Source organism: Oncorhynchus mykiss, chromosome 6, assembly GCF_013265735.2.
Source record: "Oncorhynchus mykiss isolate Arlee chromosome 6, USDA_OmykA_1.1, whole genome shotgun sequence".
Classification (NCBI taxonomy): domain Eukaryota; kingdom Metazoa; phylum Chordata; class Actinopteri; order Salmoniformes; family Salmonidae; genus Oncorhynchus; species Oncorhynchus mykiss.
The window spans coordinates 84,912,197-84,935,879 of record NC_048570.1 but is presented as its reverse complement, the minus strand read 5'-3'; the positions used below and the strand labels follow the sequence as shown (position 1 = coordinate 84,935,879).

The following is a 23,683-nucleotide window of genomic DNA, read 5'->3' as shown; positions in this document are numbered from 1 at the left end:
TCAGACACACGTTCCTAAATCAGACACACGTTCCTAAATCAGACACACGTTACTAATCAGACACACGTTACTAATCAGACACACGTTACTAATCAGACACACGTTACTAATCAGACACACGTTACTAGTCAGACACACGTTACTAATCAGACACACGTTACTAGTCAGACACACGTTACTAGTCAGACACACGTTACTAATCAGACACACGTTACTAGTCAGACACACGTTACTAGTCAGACACACGTTACTAATCAGACACACGTTACTAATTAGACACACGTTACTAAATCAGACACACGTTACTAATCAGACACACGTTACTAAATCAGACATGTTACTAATCAGACACACGTTACGTTACTAATCAGACACACGTTACGTTACTAATCAGACACACGTTCCTAATCAGACACACGTTACGTTACTAATCAGACACACGTTACTAATCAGACACACGTTCCTAATCAGACACACGTTCCTAATCAGACACACGTTCCTAATCAGACACACGTTCCTAATCAGACACACGTTACGTTCCTAATCAGACACACGTTACTAATCAGACACACGTTACTAATCAGACACACGTTACTAATCAGACACACGTTACGTTACTAATCAGACACACGTTACGTTACTAATCAGACACACGTTACTAATCAGACACTAAAGTGACATGCCCAAAAGAGGAAGTGACCTGTCATAATAACACAGCCATCTTCCCATAAATCCATAAAAACTCATTTTCTCTGAGGACCACATACCCTCATAAAACAGGATATGTACAGTGCCTTGCGAAAGTATTCGGCCCCCTTGAACTTTGCGACCTTTTGCCACATTTCAGGCTTCAAACATAAAGATATAAAACTGTATTTTTTTGTGAAGAATCAACAACAAGTGGGACACAATCATGAAGTGGAACGACATTTATTGGATATTTCAAATTTTTTTAACAATAAAAAACTGAAAAATTGGGCGTGCAAAATTTTTCAGCCCCTTTACTTTCAGTGCAGCAAACTCTCTCCAGAAGTTCAGTGAGGATCTCTGAATGATCCAATGTTGACCTAAATGACTAATGATGATAAATACAATCCACCTGTGTGTAATCAAGTCTTCGTATAAATGCACCTGCACTGTGATAGTCTCAGAGGTCCGTTAAAAGCGCAGAGAGCATCATGAAGAACAAGGAACACACCAGGCAGGTCCGGATACTGTTGTGAAGAAGTTTAAAGCCGGATTTGGATTCAAAAAGATTTCCCAAGCTTTAAACATCCCAAGGAGCACTGTGCAAGCGATAATATTGAAATGGAAGGAGTATCAGACCACTGCAATTCTACCAAGGCCTGGCCGTCCCTCTAAACTTTCAGCTCATACAAGGAGAAGACTGATCAAAGATGCAGCCAAGAGGCCCATGATCACTCTGGATGAACTGCAGAGATCTACAGCTGAGGTGGGAGACTCTGTCCATAGGACAACAATCAGTCGTATATTGCACAAATCTGGCCTTTATGGAAGAGTGGCAAGAAGAAAGCCATTTCTTAAAGATATCCATAAAAAGTGTTGTTTAAAGTTTGCCACAAGCCACCTGGGAGACACACCAAACATGTGGAAGAAGGTGCTCTGGTCAGATGAAACCAAAATTGAACTTTTTGGCAACAATGCAAAACGTTATGTTTGGCGTAAAAGCAACACAGCTCATCACCCTGAACACACCATACCCACTGTCAAACATGGTGGTGGCAGCATCATGGTTTGGGCCTGCTTTTCTTCAGCAGGGACAGGGAAGATGGTTAAAATTGATGGGAAGATGGATGGAGCCAAATACAGGACCATTCTGGAAGAAAACCTGATGGAGTCTGCAAAAGACCTGAGACTGGGACGGAGATTTGTCTTCCAACAAGACAATAATCCAAAACATAAAGCAAAATCTACAATGGAATGGTTCAAAAATAAACATATCCAGGTGTTAGAATGGCCAAGTCAAAGTCCAGACCTGAATCCAATCGAGAATCTGTGGAAAGAACTGAAAACTGCTGTTCACAAATGCTCTCCATCCAACCTCACTGAGCTCGAGTTGTTTTGCAAGGAGGAATGGGGAAAAAATTCAGTCTCTCAATGTGCAAAACTGATAGACATACCCCAAGCGACTTACAGCTGTAATCGCAGCAAAAGGTGGCGCTACAAAGTATTAACTTAAGGGGGCTGAATAATTTTGCACGCCCAATTTTTCAGTTTTTGATTTGTTAAAAAAGTTTGTAATATCCAATAAATGTTGTTCCACTTCATGATTGTGTCCCACTTGTTGTTGATTCTTCACAAAAAAATACAGTTTTATATCTTTATGTTTGAAGCCTGAAATGTGGCAAAAGGTCGCAAAGTTCAAGGGGGCCGAATACTTTCGCAAGGCACTGTATATGGTGTAACGTAGGGACCTACTAATTATATAGGTGTACACTGAGTGGACTAAACATTAGGAACACCTGCTCCTTCCATGACATAGACTGACCAGGTGAATCTAGGTGAATACTATGATCCCTTATTGATGTCACTTGTTAAATCCACTTCAATCAGTGTAGACGAAGGGGAGGAGACAGGTTAAATAAGGATTTTTAAGCCTTTAGACAATTGAGGCATGGATTGTGTATGTGTGTTATTCAGAGGGTGAATGGGCAAGACAAAATATTTAAGTGTCTTTGAACAGGGTATGGTAGTAGGTGCCAGGGAAACTGGTTTGTAACAGAACTGCAATGCTGCTGGGTTTTTCACGTTCAACAGTTTCCCGTGTTCATCAAGAATGGTCAACCACCAAAAGACATCCAGAAAACTTGAAGTCAACATGGACCAGCATCCCTGTGGAACGCGTCGACACCTTGTAGAGTCCATGCCCTGACAAATTGAGGATGTTCTGAGAGCAAAAAACTGATGGGGAGGTGCAACTCAATATTAGGAAGATGTTCTGAATGTTTTGTACACTCAGTGTATATAGATACTGCATGGAATTAAATAAATAATGTCAATATAAGTCAGTTATGTTACAGCAAATGATACAGTCAGTACCGTTCCCCTAAAGGATACAGTCAATACAGTTACCCTAAACGATACAGTCAGTACAGTTACCCTAAACTATACAGTCAGTACAGTTACCCTAAACGATACAGCCAGTACAGTTACCCTAAACTATACAGTCAGTACAGTTACCCTAAACGATACAGCCAGTACAGTTACCCTAAACGATAGTCAGTACAGTTACCCTAAACGATACAGTCAGTACAGTTACCCTAAACGATACAGTCAGTACCGTTACCCTAAACGATACAGTCAGTACCGTTACCCTAAACGATACAGTCAGTACAGTTACCCTAAACGATACAGTCAGTACAGTTACCCTAAACGATAGTCAGTACAGTTACCCTAAACGATAGTCAGTACAGTTACCCTAAACGATAGTCAGTACAGTTACCCTAAACGATACAGTCAGTACAGTTACCCTAAACGATACAGTCAGTACAGTTACCCTAAACGATACAGTCAGTACAGTTACCCTAAACGATAGTCAGTACAGTTACCCTAAACGATACAGTCAGTACAGTTACCCTAAACGATAGTCAGTACCGTTACCCTAAACGATAGTCAGTACAGTTACCCTACACGATACAGTCATAGAAAATTGTGAATAACTCACCACAGGTTAATGAAAAGGGTGTGCTTGAAAGGATGAACATAACTCTGCAATGTTGGGTTGTATTGGAGAGTCTCAGACTTAAATATCTTCCACACACAGTCTGTGCCTGTATTTAGTTTTCAGGCTAGTGAGGGCCGAGAATCCACTCTCACATAGGTACGTGGTTGCAAAGGGCATCAGAGTCTTAACAGTGTGATTTGCCAAGGCAGAATACTCTGAGCGCAGCCCAATCCAGAAATCTGCCAGTAGATTAAATAACATTTTCACAGAACCGCTTGTTGCAATTTGGATGAGGCTCTTGGTTAGTGGACTGGAGTCAGAGCATGAAAGGGATAACAAATCCAGTTGTTTGTGTCATCTGTTTCAGGAAAGTACCTGCGTAATTGCTCACCCAACTCACTCAGGTGCTTCGCTATATCACACTTGACATTGTCCGTAAGCTTGAGTACATTTGCACACAAAAAAAATCATACAATGATGGAAAGACCTGTGTATTGTCCTTGTTAATGCAGACAGAGAAGAGCTCCAAGCTCTTAATCAATTTTGTCCCGCACATTGAATATAGTTGCGGAGAGTCCCTGTAATGCTAGATACAGATCATTCAGGCGAGAAAAAACATCACCCAGATAGGCCAGTAGTGTGAGAAACTCGTCATCATGCAAGCGGTCACACAAGTGAAAATTATGGTCAGTAGAGAAAACTTTAAGCTAGTCTCTCAATTTAAAAAAATGTGTCAATACATTGCCCCTTGATAACCAGCACACTTCTGTATGTTGTAAAAGCGTTACATGGTCGCTGCCTATATCATTGCATAATGCAGAAAATACACGAGAGTTCAGGGGCTTTGCTTTAAAAAGTTAACCATTTTCACTGTAGTGTCCAAAATGTATTTCAAGCTGTCAGGCATTCCCTTGGCAGAAAGAGCCTCTCGGTGGATGCTGCAGTGTAATCAAGTGGCGTCGGGAGCAACTGCTTGCACACGCGTTACCACTCCACTATGTCTCCCTGTCATGGCTTTTGCGCCATCAGTACAGATTCCAACACATCTTGACCACCAGAGTCCATTTGATGTCACAAAGCTGTCCAGTACTTTAAAAATATCATCCCCTGTTGTCCTGGTTTCTAGTGGTTTGCAGAAGAGGATGTCTTCCTTAATTGACCTCCCATAAAAGTAACGGACATATACCAGGAGCTCTGCCAGGCCCGCCACGTCTGTTGAGTCATCCATCTTTTCTACAGAATTCACTGGCTTGTATGCAAAGCAGTAATTGTTTCAAAAGATCTGCTGCCATGTCACTGATGCGTCGTGAAACAGTGTTGTTGGATGAAGGCATTGTCTGTATAGTTTTTGGGCCTTTTCCCCCAGTATTGTCCCAACCACATCTGTGGTAGCAGGAAGAATGAAGTCCTCCACAATAGTATGGGGCTTGCCTGTTCTTGCTACTCAGTAGCTCACGATATAAGACACTTCTAGCCCCTGCTTTTTAATGGTATCTGTTGCTTTTATACATGTCTTACTACTCAAATTATTTATACATTTTCGAGCAAACGGAAATGAGTAGCAGCTACGTTTGGCTACATATGGACCGTTAGTGGAATTCCTGCGAGAGAATAACGGTTAATGTGATTGGATGTTAATTATTTGACTAGGCTACCTGAATTTGAAAGTTGTGTTGTTATTTCGCTTATTTGGCGTACCCCCGACGGCATTGCGCGTACCCCAGTTTGGGAATACCTAAATGATTGTCACGACTTCTTCCGAAGTGGGTTCCTCTCCTTGTTCGGGCAGTGTTCGGCGGTCGACATCGCCGGTCTTCTAGACATCATCGATCTATTTTTCATGTTCCATTTGTTTTGTCTGGTTGTCGCACTCACCTGGTTCCAATTCCCTAATTACATGTTGTATATGTTCCCTCTGTTTCCCCCATGTCCTTGTCGGGAATTGTTTATTGTAAGTATGTGTGCTTATTTGTGACTGGTGCATTATGGGTTTTGTGCCCATGTGTTTTTGTATGTCGGTAGTTATGTACATTAAACAGCTCCAGCTATTTACCCAGTTCTGCTCTCCTGTGTTTGACTTCCCTGCCACCAGTTACACACCCCATGACAATGATATTCAGTACCGTTACCCTAAATGATACAGTCAGTACCGTTACCCTAAATGATACAGTCAGTACCGTTACCCTAAATGATACAGTCAGTACCGTTACCCTAAATGATACAGTCAGTAACATTACCCTAAATGATACAGTCAGTACCGTTACCCTAAATTATACAGTTAGTAATATTACCCTAAATGATACAGTCAGTACCGTTACCCTAAATGATACAGTCAGTACCGTTACCCTAAATGATACAGTCAGTACCGTTACCCTAAATGATACAGTCAGTACCGTTACCCTAAATGATACAGTTAGTACCGTTACCCTAAATGATACAGTCAGTAACATTACCCTAAATGATAGTCAGTACCGTTACCCTAAATGATACAGTTAGTAATATTACCCTAAATGATACAGTCAGTACCGTTACCCTAAATGATACAGTTAGTAATATTACCCTAAATGATACAGTCAGTACCGTTACCCTAAATGATACAGTCAGTACCGTTACCCTAAATGATACAGTCAGTACCGTTACCCTAAATGATACAGTTAGTAACATTACCCTAAATGATACGGTTAGTAATATTACCCTAAATGTTAGTCATGAACATTACCCTAAACGTTAGGCATTAACAGTACCCTAAATGGTAGTCATTAACATTACCCTAAATGATAGTCATTAACATCACCCTAAATGATAGTCATTAACATTACCCCAAATGATAGTCATTAACATTACCCTAAATGATAGTCATTAACATTACCCTAAATCATAGTCATTAACATCACCCTAAATGTTAGTCATTAACATCACCCTAAATGATAGTCATTAACATTACCCTAAATGATAGTCATTAACATCACCCTAAATGATAGTCATTAACATTACCCCAAATGATACAGTCAGTAATATTACCCTAAATGTTAGTCATTAACATTACCCTAAATGATACAATCAGTAATATTACCCTAAATGTTAGTCATGAACATTACCCTACATGATGCAGTCAGTAACATTACCCTAAATGTTAGTCATTAACATTACCCTAAATGTTAGTCAGTAATATTACCTTAAATGATACAGTCAGTACCGTTACCCTAAATGATACAGTCAGTAACTTTACCCTAAATGATACAGTTAGTAACATTACCCTAAATGATACAGTCATTAACATTACCCTAAATGATACAGTCAGTAACATTACCCTAAATGATACAGTCAGTAACATTACCCTAATACAGTCAATAGCACTAGCCTAAATCCAAGGAAATGTTGGTCAGCACAGTTACCACATACGGCAGGTAGCCTAGTGGTTAGAGCATTGGACTAGTAACTGAAAGGTTGCAAGATCAAATCCCTGAGCTGAACAAGGCAGTTAACCCACTGTTCCTAGGCCGTCATTGAAAATAAGAATTTGTTCTTAACTGACTTGCCTAGTTAAATAAAGGTAAAATAAACTATATAAAAATAGCACCACACAGACATAAATAGGTATACAGTTGTATGTTATACTAAAACAACAACCTATAGAACCAATAAAGACAGTTTGAAGATTGTAGTCTCTATTGCAATATATGTATGTAGTTGACCCCAGGTGTAGGAGGCACAACTACCTTACATTTCACATTGACATTCTAGTTATTTAGCAGACGCTCTTATCCAGAGCGACTTTCAGGAGCAATTAGGGTTAAGTGCCTTGCTCAAGAGCACCTTGACAGATAATTCACCTAGTCAGCTCAGGTATTCGAACCAGCGACCTTTCGGTTACTGGCCCAAGGCTCTTTTAAAAAAATGGAAAAAATGTACCCCCTTTTTCTCCGCAATTTCGTGGTATCCAATTGTTAGTAGTTACAGTCTTGTCTCATCGCTACAACTCCCGTACGGGCTCGGGAGAGACGAAGGTTGAAAGCCATGCGTCCTCCGAAACAACCCAACCAAGCTGCACTGCTTCTTAACACAGCGCGCATCCAACCCGGAAGCCAGCCACACCAATGTGTCGGAGGAAACACGCCTGGCCCGCCACAGGAGTCGCTAGTGCGCGATGAGACAAGAATATCCCTACCGGCCAAACCCTCCCTAACCCGGACGACGCTAGGCCAATTGTGTGTCGCCCCATGGACCTCCCGGTCGCGGCCGGCTGCGACAGAGCCTGAGCTCGAACCCAGAGTCTCTGGTGGCACAGCTAGCACTGCGATGCAGTACCTTAGACTGCACCACCCGGGAGGCCCCACTGGCCCAACGCTCTTAACCACTAGGTTACCTGCCACCATAGACCTTCTTATCATCTACCTTCTCATCATAAACGATGCCTGGGCGTATCTCGGGGGCCTGGTAGCCCGGCGTGCCCTCCACACCCAGTGCCCCCTCGTGGAAGGACTGGCGCGAGATGCCATAGTCTGACAGCTTGATATTCACCGGGTCACACACCTAGGATGAGACCAAGAAGGATTATACAACACTATCGTTACTACTGGGTGGGCCAAAACACTTCTGGTTTTCATCCTCTCCTTCTCATCAGGGACTGATTCAGACCTGGGACACCAGGGGAGTGCATTTAACTACCAGGTAAAAACACAACAAACTGAAGTGTTTAGGCTTTCCAGGACTGGAATTGAATGGCCCAGACATAGTGGCTAGGGGTCGATTTGTAATTCTGCCCTTCATACTAATCACCTACCTCTAGGGACCACACCAGGATGTTGTCTGACTTGAGGTCACAGAAGATGATGTTCTTCCTGTGCAGGTAGGCCAGCCCTGCTGCAATCTGATAGGCTGCCTTGAAGGTGAGCATGTGACCCAGGGGCATGTACCTGGAGCCTGATGGGGAGGGGGGGTGGAGTTAAAAGGGCAAGTTTAAAATGTTTTCATAACTTGTGTAGAGAAGATTCTCAGCATTAGGGATATCTCTCTCTCTCCCTGTCTGCCTGTCTGGCGTGTCAGTCTGTCTCTCTCCCTGTCTGGCGTGTCAGTCTGTCATGCTCTTGTTTCAACTGTTCTGCCTTATTATTATTTGACCATGCTGGTCATTTATGAACATTTGAACATCTTGGCCATGTTCTGTTATAATCTCCACCCGGCACAGCCAGAAGAGGACTGGCCACCCCACATATGCTCTCTCTAATTCTCTCTTTCTTTCTCTCTCTCGGAGGACCTGAGCCCTAGGACCATGCCCCAGGACTACCTGACATGATGACTCCTTGCTGTCCCCAGTCCACCTGGCCGTGCTGCTGCTCCAGTTTCAACTGTTCTGCCTTATTATTATTCGACCATGCTGGTCATTTATGAAGATTTGAACATCTTGGCCATGTTCTGTTATAATCTCCACCCGGCACAGCCAGAAGAGGACTGGCCACCCCACATAGCCTGGTTCCTCTCTAGGTTTCTTCCTAGGTTTTGGCCTTTCTAGGGAGTTTTTCCTAGCCACCGTGCTTCTACACCTGCATTGCTTGCTGTTTGGGGTTTTAGGCTGGGTTTCTGTACAGCACTTTGAGATATCAGCTGATGTACGAAGGGCTTTATAAATACATTTGATTTGTCTCTCTCCCTTTCTACTTCTTCATACCTTTATGTCTGTCCTCCAGCACAATGTTGAGGCTGCCCAGGGGAGCCAGCTGCAGGGCGAAGCAGAGCGGGTGAATACTGATTCCCACCAGCAGCACGATGCACGGGTGCTGTAGGGAGTGGAGCATGCTGGCCTCCTGGCGGAACTCTGAGAAGCTCCGGCACGCGTCCATGGACTGAAAATGCTTCATCATGGTGTCTGGTGGAGGGACGGGAGGGTTGTGAGGAGAGGGGGGTGGGGTCAGGAGAGGAGGAGGGGAGGGGGGGTGAGGTGGGGTCAGGAGAGGAAAGGAGAGGAGGAGGGGAGTGGGGTGAGGAGAGGGGGGTGGGGTCAGGAGAGGAGGAGGGGAGGGGGGTGAGGAGAGGGGGGTGGGGTCAGGAGAGGAAAGGAGAGGAGGAGGGGAGTGGGGTGAGGAGAGGGGTGTGGGGTCAGGAGAGGAGGAGGGGAGGGGGTTGAGGAGAGGGGGGTGGGGTCAGGAGAGGAGGAGTGGAGGGGGGTGAGGAGAGGGGGGTGGGGTCAGGAGAGGAGGAGGGGAGGGGGGTGAGGAGAGGGGGGTGGGGTGGGGTCAGGAGAGGAGAGGAGGAGGGGAGTGAGGTAAGGAGAGGGGGTGGGGTCAGGAGAGGAGAAGGGGGGTCAGGAGAGGAGAAGGGGGGTCAGGAGAGGAGAAGGGGGGGTCAGGAGAGGAGAAGGGGTGTCAGGAGAGGAGAAGGGGGGTGTGGGTCAGGAGAGGAGGAGGGGAGGGGGGTGAGGAGAGGGGGGGGGGGGGGGTCAGGAAGGGAGGAGAGGAAAGATAAGTCACACATCAAATCACATTGTATTTGTTATATGCACCAAAATCTTACCAGCCCTTAAACAAAAATTCACTTTTAAGAAAAATAAACTAAAGAAAAAAATGAAAGAGCAACAATAAAATAACAATAAGCAGGCTATATACAGGGGGTACTGGTATTGAGTCAATGTGTGGGGGTACAAGTTAGTCGAGGTCATTGAGGTAATATGTACATGTAGGTAGGGGTAAAGTGACTATGTATAGATAATAAACGGTAACAGCAGAGTAACAGCAGCATTAAAAAAAGGGAGGGGGGGGGGGGGTCAATGCAAATAGTCTGGGTAGCCATTTGATAAGCTGTTCAGCAGTCTTATGGCTTGGGGGTAGAAGATGTTAAGGAGCCTTTTGGTCCTAGACGTGGTGCTCCGGTACCGCTTGCCGTGTGGTAGCAGAGAGAACAGTCTATGACTTGGGTGTGGTAGCAGAGAGAACAGTCTATGACTTGGGTGTGGTAGCAGAGAGAACAGTCTATGACTTGGGTGTGGTAGCAGAGAGAACAGTCTATGACTTGGGTGTGGTAGCAGAGAGAACAGTCTATGACTTGGGTGTGGTAGCAGAGAGAACAGTCTATGACTTGGGTGTGGTAGCAGAGAGAACAGTCTATGACTTTGGTGTGGTAGCAGAGAGAACAGTCTATGACTTGTGTGTGGTAGCAGAGAGAACAGTCTATGACTTGGGTGTGGTAGCAGAGAGAACAGTCTATGACTTGGGTGTGGTAGCAGAGAGAACAGTCTATGACTTGGGTGTGGTAGCAGAGAGAACAGTCTATGACTTGGGTGTGGTAGCAGAGAGAACAGTCTATGACTTGGGTGTGGTAGCAGAGAGAACAGTCTATGACTTGGGTGTGGTAGCAGAGAGAACAGTCTATGACTTGGGTGTGGTAGCAGAGAGAACAGTCTATGACGGGTGGCTGGAGTCAAAACATAAAGATCCACTTTGAAACGTAAATGCTGCTTAAAATCATAATTGACAGATCGATTTGTAAAAGTATTCATATAGTCCCTCTGTGTGGCTCTAGATATGGGCAGAGCTTACAAAACCCCATGAAAACCATGGTTCCAGTTACTGGGGGCAGATATACACCCCTAGCCTTGTTAATGGGGCTGGCCTAGAGAGAGGGGCTGTTGTGGCCTCTAACAGGGAACATCTGGGATTGGTACATCCCTTTTTGGACAAAAATCTAGGAAATATAACCATTTACATTGCTCAAGAATCACTTATAACATGAGTGGTTATATTTCTCCAGACCCATTCCTCAGCTGTTTACCAAAAAAGTGATAGCCCATTAATACATAGATGTGTGTGTATGTGTTAACATGTGTGTATGTGTTGACGTGTGTTCACGTGTGTGTATATATATATATACAGTGCCTTGTGAAAGTATTCGGCCCCCTTGAACTTTGCGACCTTTTGCCACATTTGAGGCTTCAAACATAAAGATATAAAACTGTATTTTTTTGTGAAGAATCAACAACAAGTGGGACACAATCATGAAGTGGAACGACATTTATTGGATATTTCAAACTTTTTTAACAAATCAAAAACTGAAAAATTGGGCGTGCAAAATTATTCAGCCCCCTTAAGTTAATACTTTGTAGTGCCACCTTTTGCTGCGATTACAGCTGTAAGTCGCTTGGGGTATGTCTCTATCAGTTTTGCACATCGAGAGACTGACATTTTTTCCCATTCCTCCTTGCAAAGCAGCTCGAGCTCAGTGAGGTTGGATGGAGAGCATTTGTGAACAGCAGTTTTCAGTTCTTTCCACAGATTCTCGATTGGATTCAGGTCTGGACTTTGACTTGGCCATTCTAACACCTGGATATGTTTATTTTTGAACCATTCCATTGTAGATTTTGCTTTATGTTTTGGATCATTGTCTTGTTGGAAGACAAATCTCCGTCCCAGTCTCAGGTCTTTTGCAGACTCCATCAGGTTTTCTTCCAGAATGGTCCTGTATTTGGCTCCATCCATCTTCCCATCAATTTTAACCATCTTCCCTGTCCCTGCTGAAGAAAAGCAGGCCCAAACCATGATGCTGCCACCACCATGTTTGACAGTGGGGATGGTGTGTTCAGGGTGATGAGCTGTGTTGCTTTTACGCCAAACATAACGTTTTGCATTGTTGCCAAAAAGTTCAATTTTGGTTTCATCTGACCAGAGCACCTTCTTCCACATGTTTGGTGTGTCTCCCAGGTGGCTTGTGGCAAACTTTAAACAACACTTTTTATGGATATCTTTAAGAAATGGCTTTCTTCTTGCCACTCTTCCATAAAGGCCAGATTTGTGCAATATACGACTGATTGTTGTCCTATGTACAGAGTCTCCCACCTCAGCTGTAGATCTCTGCAGTTCATCCAGAGTGATCATGGGCCTCTTGGCTGCATCTCTGATCAGTCTTCTCCTTGTATGAGCTGAAAGTTTAGAGGGACGGCCAGGTCTTGGTAGATTTGCAGTGGTCTGATACTCCTTCCATTTCAATATTATCGCTTGCACAGTGCTCCTTGGGATGTTTAAAGCTTGGGAAATCTTTTTGTATCCAAATCTGGCTTTAAACTTCTTCACAACAGTATCTCGGACATGCCTGGTGTGTTCCTTGTTCTTCATGATGCTCTCTGCGCTTTTAACGGACCTCTGAGACTATCACAGTGCAGGTGCATTTATACGAAGACTTGATTACACACAGGTGGATTGTATTTATCATCATTAGTCATTTAGGTCAACATTGGATCATTCAGAGATACTCACTGAACTTCTGGAGAGAGTTTGCTGCACTGAAAGTAAAGGGGCTGAATAATTTTGCACGCCCAATTTTTCAGTTTTTGATTTGTTAAAAAAGTTTGAAATATCCAATAAATGTCGTTCCACTTCATGATTGTGTCCCACTTGTTGTTGATTCTTCACAAAAAAATACAGTTTTATATCTCTATGTTTGAAGCCTGAAATGTGGCAAAAGGTCGCAAAGTTCAAGGGGGCCGAATACTTTCGCAAGGCACTGTATGTGTGTTGACATGTGTGTGTGTGTTGACACGAGTGTGTTAATGGTTTTGGTTACAGGTGCCTGCTGTGCCGGGGTCCCTCTCTCTTTCCATAAAGGCTAATGAGAAGTATTAGGTTTCTGCTTTCGACAGCGCTGTACTCAACCTCCACACCAGGGGTTGGAAACTAGATTCAGCAACAGGACGATTTTTGTCAGAGCGAATGGTCGGGAGGATGGAAAATAATCATAAGAATTTGAACACTGCAAACTGACCACAACTAAGCCCAAAAATACATATATATATTTTTTTACATGTCTCTTTTTAATTCGTGGGAATACTTGTGAACAGATTGCCTAAATATATATATATTTTTGTTGAATTCCTGGTGATTTTACAGATTTAAATCAGTTTGCTGGCCGGTTATGGCCTGTTGACCCCTGCTCTACACCAGCCTACATACAGCATAGCAGACCCCTGGTTCACACCCAGCTCGGAGCAGACAGGAAAGGAAGATATACTGTTACATATACAGTGTGATGTCTGTATGGCTTTTGACCACTTGCTGCAAAGCAAATGGCTCTTTGGAGGCTAATAAACTCTCTTTACCACTACAGTGCAGAGTGTCCGACCTGGTCTAGAGTCACTAGACTGGAACAATAGAGCTTGACCCCTTGGTCTAGTCAGATCAGCAGGGTTATTTCAGATCACCTTGGGGATTGACCTCAGAAAGTGGGGATGGACAGAGTGAGAGAGAGAGAGAGAGGGAGAAGGAGAAAAGAGAGAGCGGGAGAGAGATAGAAAAGAGAGAGCGTGGGAGAGTGAGCGAGAGGGGGAGAAAAGAGAAAGAGGAATGGGAAAGACAGAGAGACAAAAGAGAGGGAGAGGGCTGGAAGCGAGAGAGATGGTGGTAGGAGAGAGAGAGAGGACTGGGGAGATGGATGGTCTGACTTTACTCCTGCAGTATATCACTGTTCTGTCACATCAGACAGAGAGGTTAAAGGATAACGTTTGCCCAACGTCCTCTCCATCAGAGAAAGGAAAGGATAACGTTTGGATAATGTTGTTTGGAATTACATGTAGATAATGGTCTCTGGAGACATGGGATATACTAGTGTGTACTCTACTCTCCTCTCCGGTCACGTTTGTGCTAAACTGCACAAATCTCCCCTCTGTAACGCCTGTATGAACACAGGATATACCCACACACACCTCAATGGGCTGCTATTTCAACATGGTTGTGTGTATGGGTGGAGGTTTAGCATTGTCATTTTAGAAAATGTCCTTAATATGTCTGCCTTAAGTGTGGAATGATAAGTGTTTCACAATATAAACAAAGTGATGTATGTAGAAAATAATAAATGCATTCTGATACATATTTGCATTCTTATGGTGCAGCCTTCCTATTTTTCAACCAAAGCTGGTCTGTCTTTTGTTGTCAAATTGGAAGGCTGCACCCTGGTTGGTAAAGGCTGCCATTTCCTGGTTGGTAAAGGCTGCCATTTCCTGGTTGGTAAAACCCTACATTGGTCGCTTAATTTCAGTTTATGTACCATCTAAACCGCTGCCAAATGTCTTTTCAATAACAATACATAGTATTTTCAGCTGTGTGAAGCTTGTGGACAGAACTGAAAGTAAGAGACTCAAAAGCAAGTCTCCCCTGAGGTTGCGGGGGAGGGGGGAGAGTTGTTTGAATTCAGGCTGCGTTGTTGCAGTTCGCCTTGCTTCCTTAAGGGGGCTTCATTTCAGATGATGCCTCTTTAATCTCATTACTTATGATCTCTTCTTACCAAGGGAATGGCTGTATGATCTGCTGGCACTTTGTGGCTTAGATCTAAGCTGCTGGGTAACACATTGTGACAAATCCATTTATAAGAAGCATTATGGAGGATCCAGATAGCATCACCATCTATCACCCTGCTGAGTGAACCCCTCGTCTAGCCTTTAGGAGGCCTTTATGAGTGAACACCTCGTCTGGCCTTTAGGAGGCCTTTATGAGTGAACCCCTGGTCTAGCCTTTATGAGTGAACCCCTCGTCTAGCCTTTATGAGTGAACCCCTGGTCTAGCCTTTATGAGTGAACCCCTGGTCTGACCTTTATGAGTGAACCCCTGGTCTAGCCTTTATGAGTGAACCCCTCGTCTGGCCTATAGGAGGCCTTTATGAGTGAACCCCTCGTCTGGCTTTTATGAGTGAACCCCTCGTCTGGCTTTTAGGAGGCCTTTATGAGTGAACCCCTCGTCTAGCCTTTATGAGTGAACCCCTCGTCTAGCCTTTATGAGTGAACCCCTCGTCTAGCCTATAGGAGGCCTTTATGAGTGAACCCCTCGTCTGGCTTTTATGAGTGAACCCCTCGTCTGGCTTTTAGGAGGCCTTTATGAGTGAACCCCTCGTCTAGCCTTTATGAGTGAACCCCTCGTCTAGCCTTTAGGAGGCCTTTATGAGTGAACCCCTCGTCTGGCCTTTAGAAGGCCTTTATGAGTGAACCCCTCATCTGGCCTTTAGGAGGCCTTACTGAGTGAACCCCTCATCTGGCCTTTAGGAGGCCTTACTGAGTGAACCCCTCGTCTGGCCTTTATGAGTGAACCCCTCATCTGGCCTTTAGGAGGCCTTTATGAGTGAACCCTTGCCACAAAGCCCGTTTTAACATTGGCAGCACCCTTATGGGTTTCACCATTTTAAAGTAGTCAACTGGATTGCAGAATTCTATCCTGGTCTGCAGGAGGGATCAGCCAATTAATTATAGGCTACTCCTGACCTGAGCAAACAGCCCAGCACAGTAGGTGACAACCCTGGCTTTATACCTGCTCAGACAATACACAGTCCAGCACTGTAGGTGACAACCCTGGCTTTATACCTGCTCAGACTATACACAGTCCAGCACTGTAGGTGACAACCCTGGCTTTATACCTGCTCAGACTATACACACTCCAGCACTGTAGGTGACAACCCTGGCTTTATACCTGCTCAGACAATACACAGTCCAGACAACCCTGGCTTTATACCTGCTCAGACTATACACAGTCCAGCACTGTAGGTGACAACCCTGGCTTTATACCTGCTCAGACAATACACAGTCCAGACAACCCTGGCTTTATACCTGCTCAGACTATACACACTCCAGCACAGTAGGTGACAACCCTGGCTTTATACCTGCTCAGACAATACACAGTCCAGCACTGTAGGTGACAACCCTGGCTTTATACCTGCTCAGACTATACACAGTCCAGCACTGTAGGTGACAACCCTGGCTTTATACCTGCTCAGACAATACACAGTCCAGACAACCCTGGCTTTATACCTGCTCAGACTCTACACAGTACAGCACAGTAGGTGACAACCCTGGCTTTATACCTGCTCAGACTATACACAGTCCAACACTGTAGGTGACAACCCTGGCTTTATACCTGCTCAGACAATACACAGTCCAGACAACCCTGGCTTTATACCAGCTCAGACAATACACAGTCCAGCACAGTAGGTGACAACCCTGGCTTTATACCTGCTCAGACTATACACAGTCCAGCACAGTAGGTGACAACCCTGGCTTTATACCTGCTCAGACTATACACAGTCCAGCACAGTAGGTGACAACCCTGGCTTTATACCTGCTCAGACTCTACACAGTCCAGCACAGTAGGTGACAACCCTGGCTTTATACCTGCTCAGACTATACACAGTACAGCACAGTAGGTGACAACCCTGGCTTTATACCTGCTCAGACTCTACACAGTCCAGCACAGTAGGTGACAACCCTGGCTTTATACCTGCTCAGACAATACACAGTCCAGCACTGTAGGTGACAACCCTGGCTTTATACCTGCTCAGACTCTACACACTCCAGCACAGTAGGTGACAACCCTGGCTTTATACCTGCTCTGACTATACACACTCCAGCACAGTATGTGACAACCCTGGCTTTATACCTGCTCAGACTCTACACAGTCCAGCACTGTAGGTGACAACCCTGGCTTTATACCTGCTCAGACTATACACAGTCCAGCACAGTAGGTGACAACCCTGGCTTTATACCTGCTCAGACTATACACAGTCCAGCACAGTAGGTGACAACCCTGGCTTTATACCTGCTCAGACTATACACAGTCCAGCACAGTAGGTGGCGGTGTGCACTTTTTCAGTTTGGCAAAGATAGGGGGTGGGATCTCTTTCGAAAGCTGTGGAATGAGGGGGGGGGGGGGGGGGGGGCTGTTGATTGAATTTTACCGCTTGACTGATACAACCAGAACGTAATTCAATTGTAAACAATAGGGAAATAAAAGTGCTTACTGAGCATCTCCTGTCCCTGGGACATTAAACCATTTGGCCTCGATCACATTGATTGTATCACACACACACACACACACACACACACACACACACACACACACACACACACACACACACACACACACACACACACACACACTCGTAAATGGACTGACATTTTACAAACAAAATGTGCTGACTGGCAGAACACAGAAATGAGGAGTCAGCATTTCCTTATTCCATGGAGCAGGATGTCGTAACAGTTAGGAGTCCCTGGTGATGTCACCCTATCACAGATCTCCATTGGCTATGAACTCAACACAATTCCCCCTAAACATGGAGACAGACGAGAGCTGGAGCTGCAACCAGCTGGGAGGACGTTACAATACATTGGGTTACTGTTATTTGGCAACAAGTGATAAGCAAAATGATTTTCCTAACAGAAGAAGTGTAAGCGTTCTCAGTGTTGCCAGACGTGGTTGGTCAATTGCTGTTTTCCTAACAGAGAAAGTCTGCAACCTTTCAGAGTTTTGCCAACGTGTGGCAGAGGCGTTTGTGTAACGTCACAGTTTAGATAACGTGTCCACACAACCCAAGCAATCCTAATATTCTGATAAATGAGTCCCATTGTGTCAATCGTGAGCAGCAAAATGTTTTCATATCACAGAAATCTTCTGGTGGGCAATTATTTTCAATAATTTCAATATTTAATAAACGTTCAGTAGCTTGAGCAGACAATCAAATCCGTGTTAAAGTTTGTATGCGCTTTTCATGAGCACAAAAAAAGTCTTAAAGTCATGGTATATTGATACAGCAGGGCCAATGAGGGTAGACAATAAGCATGATAATGTCAGTACAAGTACAAGATACAGGAATGTGAGAGAAAAGGCTGTCTAAGGGACAAGAAGACAAGAGAAGGGGAAAGAAAAGATGAGATAGAAGAGAGAGAAAGAGATGATTCAGCCTCTGCTATGGACAAGGCAGAGAAAAACGAAAGGAGACAGGAGAAAAGGGATGAGAGGAGTGAGGAGAATAGGCAGGAGAGGAGGCAGGAGAGGAGGCAGGAGGGGAGGGAGGAAAGGAGGGAGGAGGGGAGGGAGGAGGGGAGGTAGGAGGGGAGGAGAGAGGAGGGGAAGTAGGAGGGGAGGGAGGAGAGAGGAGGGGAGGTAGGAGAAGAGTGAGGAGAGAGGAGGGGAGGTAGGAGGGGAGGGAGGAGAGAGGAGGGAGGAGAGAGGAGGGGAGGTAGGAGAAGAGTGAGGAGAGAGGAAGGGAGGTAGGAGGGGAGGGAGGAGAGGAGGCAGGAGGGGAGGGGGGAGAGGAGGGAGGAGAAGAGTGAGGAGAGGAGGCAGGAGGGGAGGGAGGAGAGGAGGCAGGAGGGGAGGGAGGAGAGGAGGCAGGAGGGGAGGGAGGAGAGGAGGCAGGAGGGGAGGGAGGAGGGGAGGGAGGAGAAGAGTGAGGAGAGGAGGCAGAACGGGAGGGAGGAGAGAGGAGAAGAGGCAGGAGAGGAGGCAGGAGGGGAGGGAGGAGAGGAGGGAGGAGAGGAGGCAGGAGGGGAGGGAGGAGAGGAGGCAGGAGGGGAGGGAGGAGAGGAGGCAGGAGAGGAGGCAGGAGGGGAGGGAGGAGAAGAGTGAGGAGAGGAGGCAGAACGGGAGGGAGGAGAGAGGAGAAGAGGCAGAAGGGGAGGGAGGAGAGAGGAGAGAGGAGAAGAGGCAGGAGAGGAGGCAGGAGGTGAAGGAGGAGAGGAGGGAGGAGAGGAGGCAGGAGGGGAGTGAGGAGAGGAGGCAGGAGGGAGGGAGGAGAGGAGGCAGGAGAGGACGCAGGAGGGGAGGGAGAGAGGAGGGAGGAGAAGTGTGAGGAGAGGAGGCAGAAGGGGAGGGAGGAGAGAGGAGAAGAGGCAGGAGAGGAGGCAGGAGGGGAGGGAGGAGAGGAGGCAGGAGGGGAGGGAGGAGAGGAGGCAGGAGGGGAGAGAGGAGAGGAGGGAGGAGGCAGGAGGGGAGGGAGGAGAGGAGGGAGGAGGCAGGAGAAGAGGGAGAAGAGGGAGAAGAAGAGGGAGGAGAAGAGGGAGGAGAGGATTGAGGAAAGGGGGGAGGATAGGATTGAGGAAAGGAGGGAGGAGAGGAGTGGAGTGAGGAGAGGAGGGAGGAGAGGAGGGAGGAGAGCAGCACCAGGGTGATAGATGATGATGATGATGCTTATCCTGAAGAGAGAGGGGTGTCCCAAATGGAACCCTAGTACCTTTACAGTGCACTAGGTCAGACCAGGGCCCATAGGGCTCTGAATAGGGAGTCATTTGGGATACACACAGACAGTCCTTATCACAGCCTGGGGAGATAGAAAAGACAGGAGCAGAAATGAGATGGGAAGAGAAAGGGACAGGGGATGAGAGGGATGAACAGATGGGAAGAGAAGATCATGAGGAATCGTCAGAGCCTGCAGAGAGAAAGCTTTTATCACTGTCAGGGATACAGAGAAGACAGAAGGAAACAAAGAGAGGAGACAGAAGATGAAGAGGTGATGGAAGAGAGAGAGAGCAGGAAGGCGTAAAAAGAGGGGAAGAGAGAGGGGAGAAGAGAGAGGGGAGGATAGAGAGGGGAGGAGAGAGGGGAGAAGAGAGGGGAGGAGAAGAGAGAGGGGAGAAGAGAGGGGAGGAGAAGAGAGAGGAGAGAAGAGAGAGGGGAGAAGAGAGAGGGGAGAAGAGAGGGAGGAGAAGAGAGAGGGGAGGAGAGAGAGGGGAGAAGAGAGAGGGGAGAAGAGAGAGGGGAGAAGAGAGGGGAGGAGAAGAGACAGGGGAGATGAGAGAGGAGAGAAGAGAGAGGGGAGAAGAGAGAGGGGAGGAGAAGAGAGAGGGGAGGAGAGAGGGGAGAAGAGAGGGGAGAAGAGAGGGGAGGAGAGAGGGGAGAAGAGGGGAGGAGAAGAGAGAGGGGAGAAGAGGGGAGGAGAAGAGAGATGAGAGAAGAGAGAGGGGAGAAGAGAGGGGAGGTGAGAGCGGGGAGGAGAGAGAGAGGGAAGAGAGAAGAGAACAGTGTCAGGATGAGAAAATAGATATCAGGATTAAGAGCTGCAATATCGTTCCATCAACAAGGCCCTTAAAGAGAGAGACGATAACTCAAGGATATCCACACACACACACAACACTACAGTTCCATTTGTTCAAAGCTGGCGATAGTAGGTATACACTACATGGCCAAAACTATGTGGACACCACTGCACACCCATTGCTGACCGGTGTATAAAATCTAGCACACAGCCATGCAATCACCTTAGACAAACATTGGCAGTATAATGGCCTTACTGATGAGCTCATTGACTTTCAACGTGGCACCGTCATAGGATGCCATCTTTCCAACAAGTCAGTTGACCAAATTTCTGCCCTGTTAGAGTTGCCCTGGTCAACTGTAAGTGCTGTTGTTGTGAAGTGGAAACATCTACGAGCAACAATGGTTCAGGCGTGAAGTGGTAGACCACACAAGCTCACAGAACAGGACCGCGGAGTGCTGAAGCGCGTAGGAAGTAAAAATGGTCTGTCCTCGGTTGCAACACTCACTACCGAGTACCAAACTGCCTCTGGAAGCAACGTCAACACAATAACTGTTCGTCGGGAGCTTCATGAAATGGGTTTCCATGGCCGAGCGGCCGCACACAAACCTAAGATCACCATGCGCAATGCCATGCGTCGGCTGGAGAGGAGTAAAGCTCGCCGCCATTGGACTCTGGAGCTGTGGAAACACGTTCTCTGGAGTGATGAATCACCCTTCGCCATCTGACAATCTGACGGACGAATATGGGTTTGGCGGATGCCAAGAGAATGCATAGTGCCTGTTTTTCATGGTTCGGGCCCCTTTAGTTCCAGTCAAGGGAAATCATAACGCTACAGCATACAATGACATTCTAATCTAGATGATTCTGTGCTTCCAACTTTGTGGCAACAGTCTGGGGAAGGCCATTTCCTGTTCCAGCATGACCCTGTCCTCAACACCATCGAACACCTGTGGAATGAATTGGAACGCCGACTTCAAGCCAGGCCTAATCACGCAACATTAGCGCCTGACCTCACTAATGCTCGTGTCTGAATGGAAGCAAGTCCCTGCAGCAATATTCCAATATCTAGTGAACAGCCTTCCTAGAAGAGTGGTGTTAGAGCAGAAAATTTAAAAAAAATATTAATACCCATGATTTTAGAATGAGATGTTTGACGAGCCGCTGTCCACATACTTTTGGCCATGAAGTGCATCTTAGATCATAGAAGAACTGGACCTTTCTACAATGTCCACCTACCTGCAAGTTACTTCTTTATTTTCTATTGTAAAACCTTTAACGGTATGCAAATATACCTGTGTGTGTGTTCACTGTTTACATGTGTGTGTGACTCCAAGGGAATGTGTGTGTGTGTTACCTGTACCACTGCTGATGGTCTGCTGCCTGCACTTCTTGAAGTGAAAGCGTTTGATGGCGACTGGTTGGCCACGGTAACAGGCTCTATAGATGATAGTTCCACTGCCCCCCTGGCCCAGGATATCACTCTCCTCCTCACTACACTCCAACTGGGCCTTCTCTAGGAACAACCTACACACACACACACACACACACACACACACACACACACACAGTATTATGTTATGCATTTCACACACACAAACTTTATAAACACACTCCAGCTGGTTCTTCTACAGAAACAACCAATATAACACAAAAACACCATACAGTACATGATACTATGTATACCTCATAGAGTACATGATACTATGTATACCTCATAGAGTACATGATACTATGTATACCCCATACAGTACACACAAAGCCTCACTATCCATCACTAATGTAATCACCATCTTTCAGCAGTTATTTTTTTAAACTACATTAGGCAAGTCAGTTAAGAATAAATTCTTATCAACAATGACGGCCTACCAAAAGGCAAAAGGCCTCCTGCGGGGAAGGGAGCTGGGATTACAAATAAAAATATAGCACAAAAACCACAAATCACGTCACCACAACACTACATAAAGAGAGACCTAAAGACAACAAAATTGCACGGCAGCAACACATGACAACACAGCATGGTAGCAACACAACATGACAACAACATGGTAGCAACACAACATGGCAGCAACATGGTAGTAGTACAACATGGTAGCAGCACAAAACATGGTACAAACATTTTAGGGCACAGACAACAGCACAAAGGGCAAGAAGGTAGAGACTACAATACATCACGTGAAGCAGCCACAACTGTCAGTAAGAGTGTCCATGATTGTATCTTTGAATGAAGAGATGGAGATAAAAGTTTGAGTGTTTGTTGCAGCTCGTTCCAGTCACTAGCTGCAGCGAACTGAAAAGAGGAGCGACCCAGGGATGTGTGTGCTTTGGGGACCTTTAACAGAATGTGGCTGGTAGAACGGGTGTTGTATGTGGAGGATGAGGGCTGCAGTAGATATCTCAGATAGGGGGGAGTGAGGCCTAAGAGGGTTTTATAAATAAGCATCAACCAGTGGGTCTTGTGACGGGTACATTGAGATGACCAGTTTACAGTTGAGTATAGAGTGCAGTGATGTGTCCTATAAGGAGCATTGGTGGCAAATCTGATGGCCGAATGGTAAAGAACATCTAGCCGCTCGAGAGCACCCTTACCTACCGATCTATAAATTACGTCTCCGTAATCTAGCATGGATAGGATGGTCATCTGAATCAGGGTTAGTTTGGCAGCTGAGGTGAAAGAGGAGCGATTACGATAGAGGAAACCAAGTCTAGATTTAACCTTATCCTGCAGCTTTGATATGTGCTGAGAGAAGGACAGTGTACCGTCTAGCCATACTTCCAAGTACTTGTATGAGGTGACTACCTCAAGCTCTAAACCCTCAGAGGTAGTAATCACACCAGTGGGGAGAGGGGCATTCTTCTTACCAAACCACATTAACCTTGTTCTGAACACCTCCAAAACAAAGGTAAGGGCAGAGAAAGCTTGTTGGACACTAAGAAAGCTTTGTTGTAGAGCATTTTACACAAAATCCGGGGAGGGGCCAGCTGAGTATAAGACTGTATCATCTGCATATAAATGGATGAGAGAGCTTCTTACTGCCTGAACTATATTGTTGATGTAAATTGAGAAGAGCGTGGGGCCTAGGATCGAACCTTGGGGTACTCCCTTGTGTTCTGCCAGTCACATTCTGTTAAAGGTCCCCAAAGCACACACATCCCTGGGTCGCTCCTCTTTAAATAAAGGTTAAATAAATAAATAAATAAACTCCCTTGGTGACAGGCAGTGGC

General features: G+C 45.7%; 1 protein-coding gene across 7 annotated transcripts in view; it reads right to left on the bottom strand.

Moving 5' to 3' along the window:
* Positions 1-23,683, bottom strand: part of LOC110526993 (leucine-rich repeat kinase 1) — a 152,430-nt gene that overhangs the window by 35,695 nt on the left and 93,052 nt on the right. For 5 of the 7 annotated variants that reach the window (XM_036981262.1, XM_036981261.1, XM_036981263.1 and 2 more), the window contains 4 exons: positions 21,816-21,985; positions 9,354-9,551; positions 8,469-8,608; positions 8,081-8,218 (listed from right to left, as the gene is read on the bottom strand). In XM_036981262.1, the coding sequence (XP_036837157.1) occupies positions 8,081-8,218; positions 8,469-8,608; positions 9,354-9,551; positions 21,816-21,985 (646 nt within the window). The remainder of the gene's footprint in view (positions 1-8,080; positions 8,219-8,468; positions 8,609-9,353; positions 9,552-21,815; positions 21,986-23,683) is intronic. The other 2 variants (XM_036981265.1, XM_036981264.1) reach the window with 1 other exon arrangement.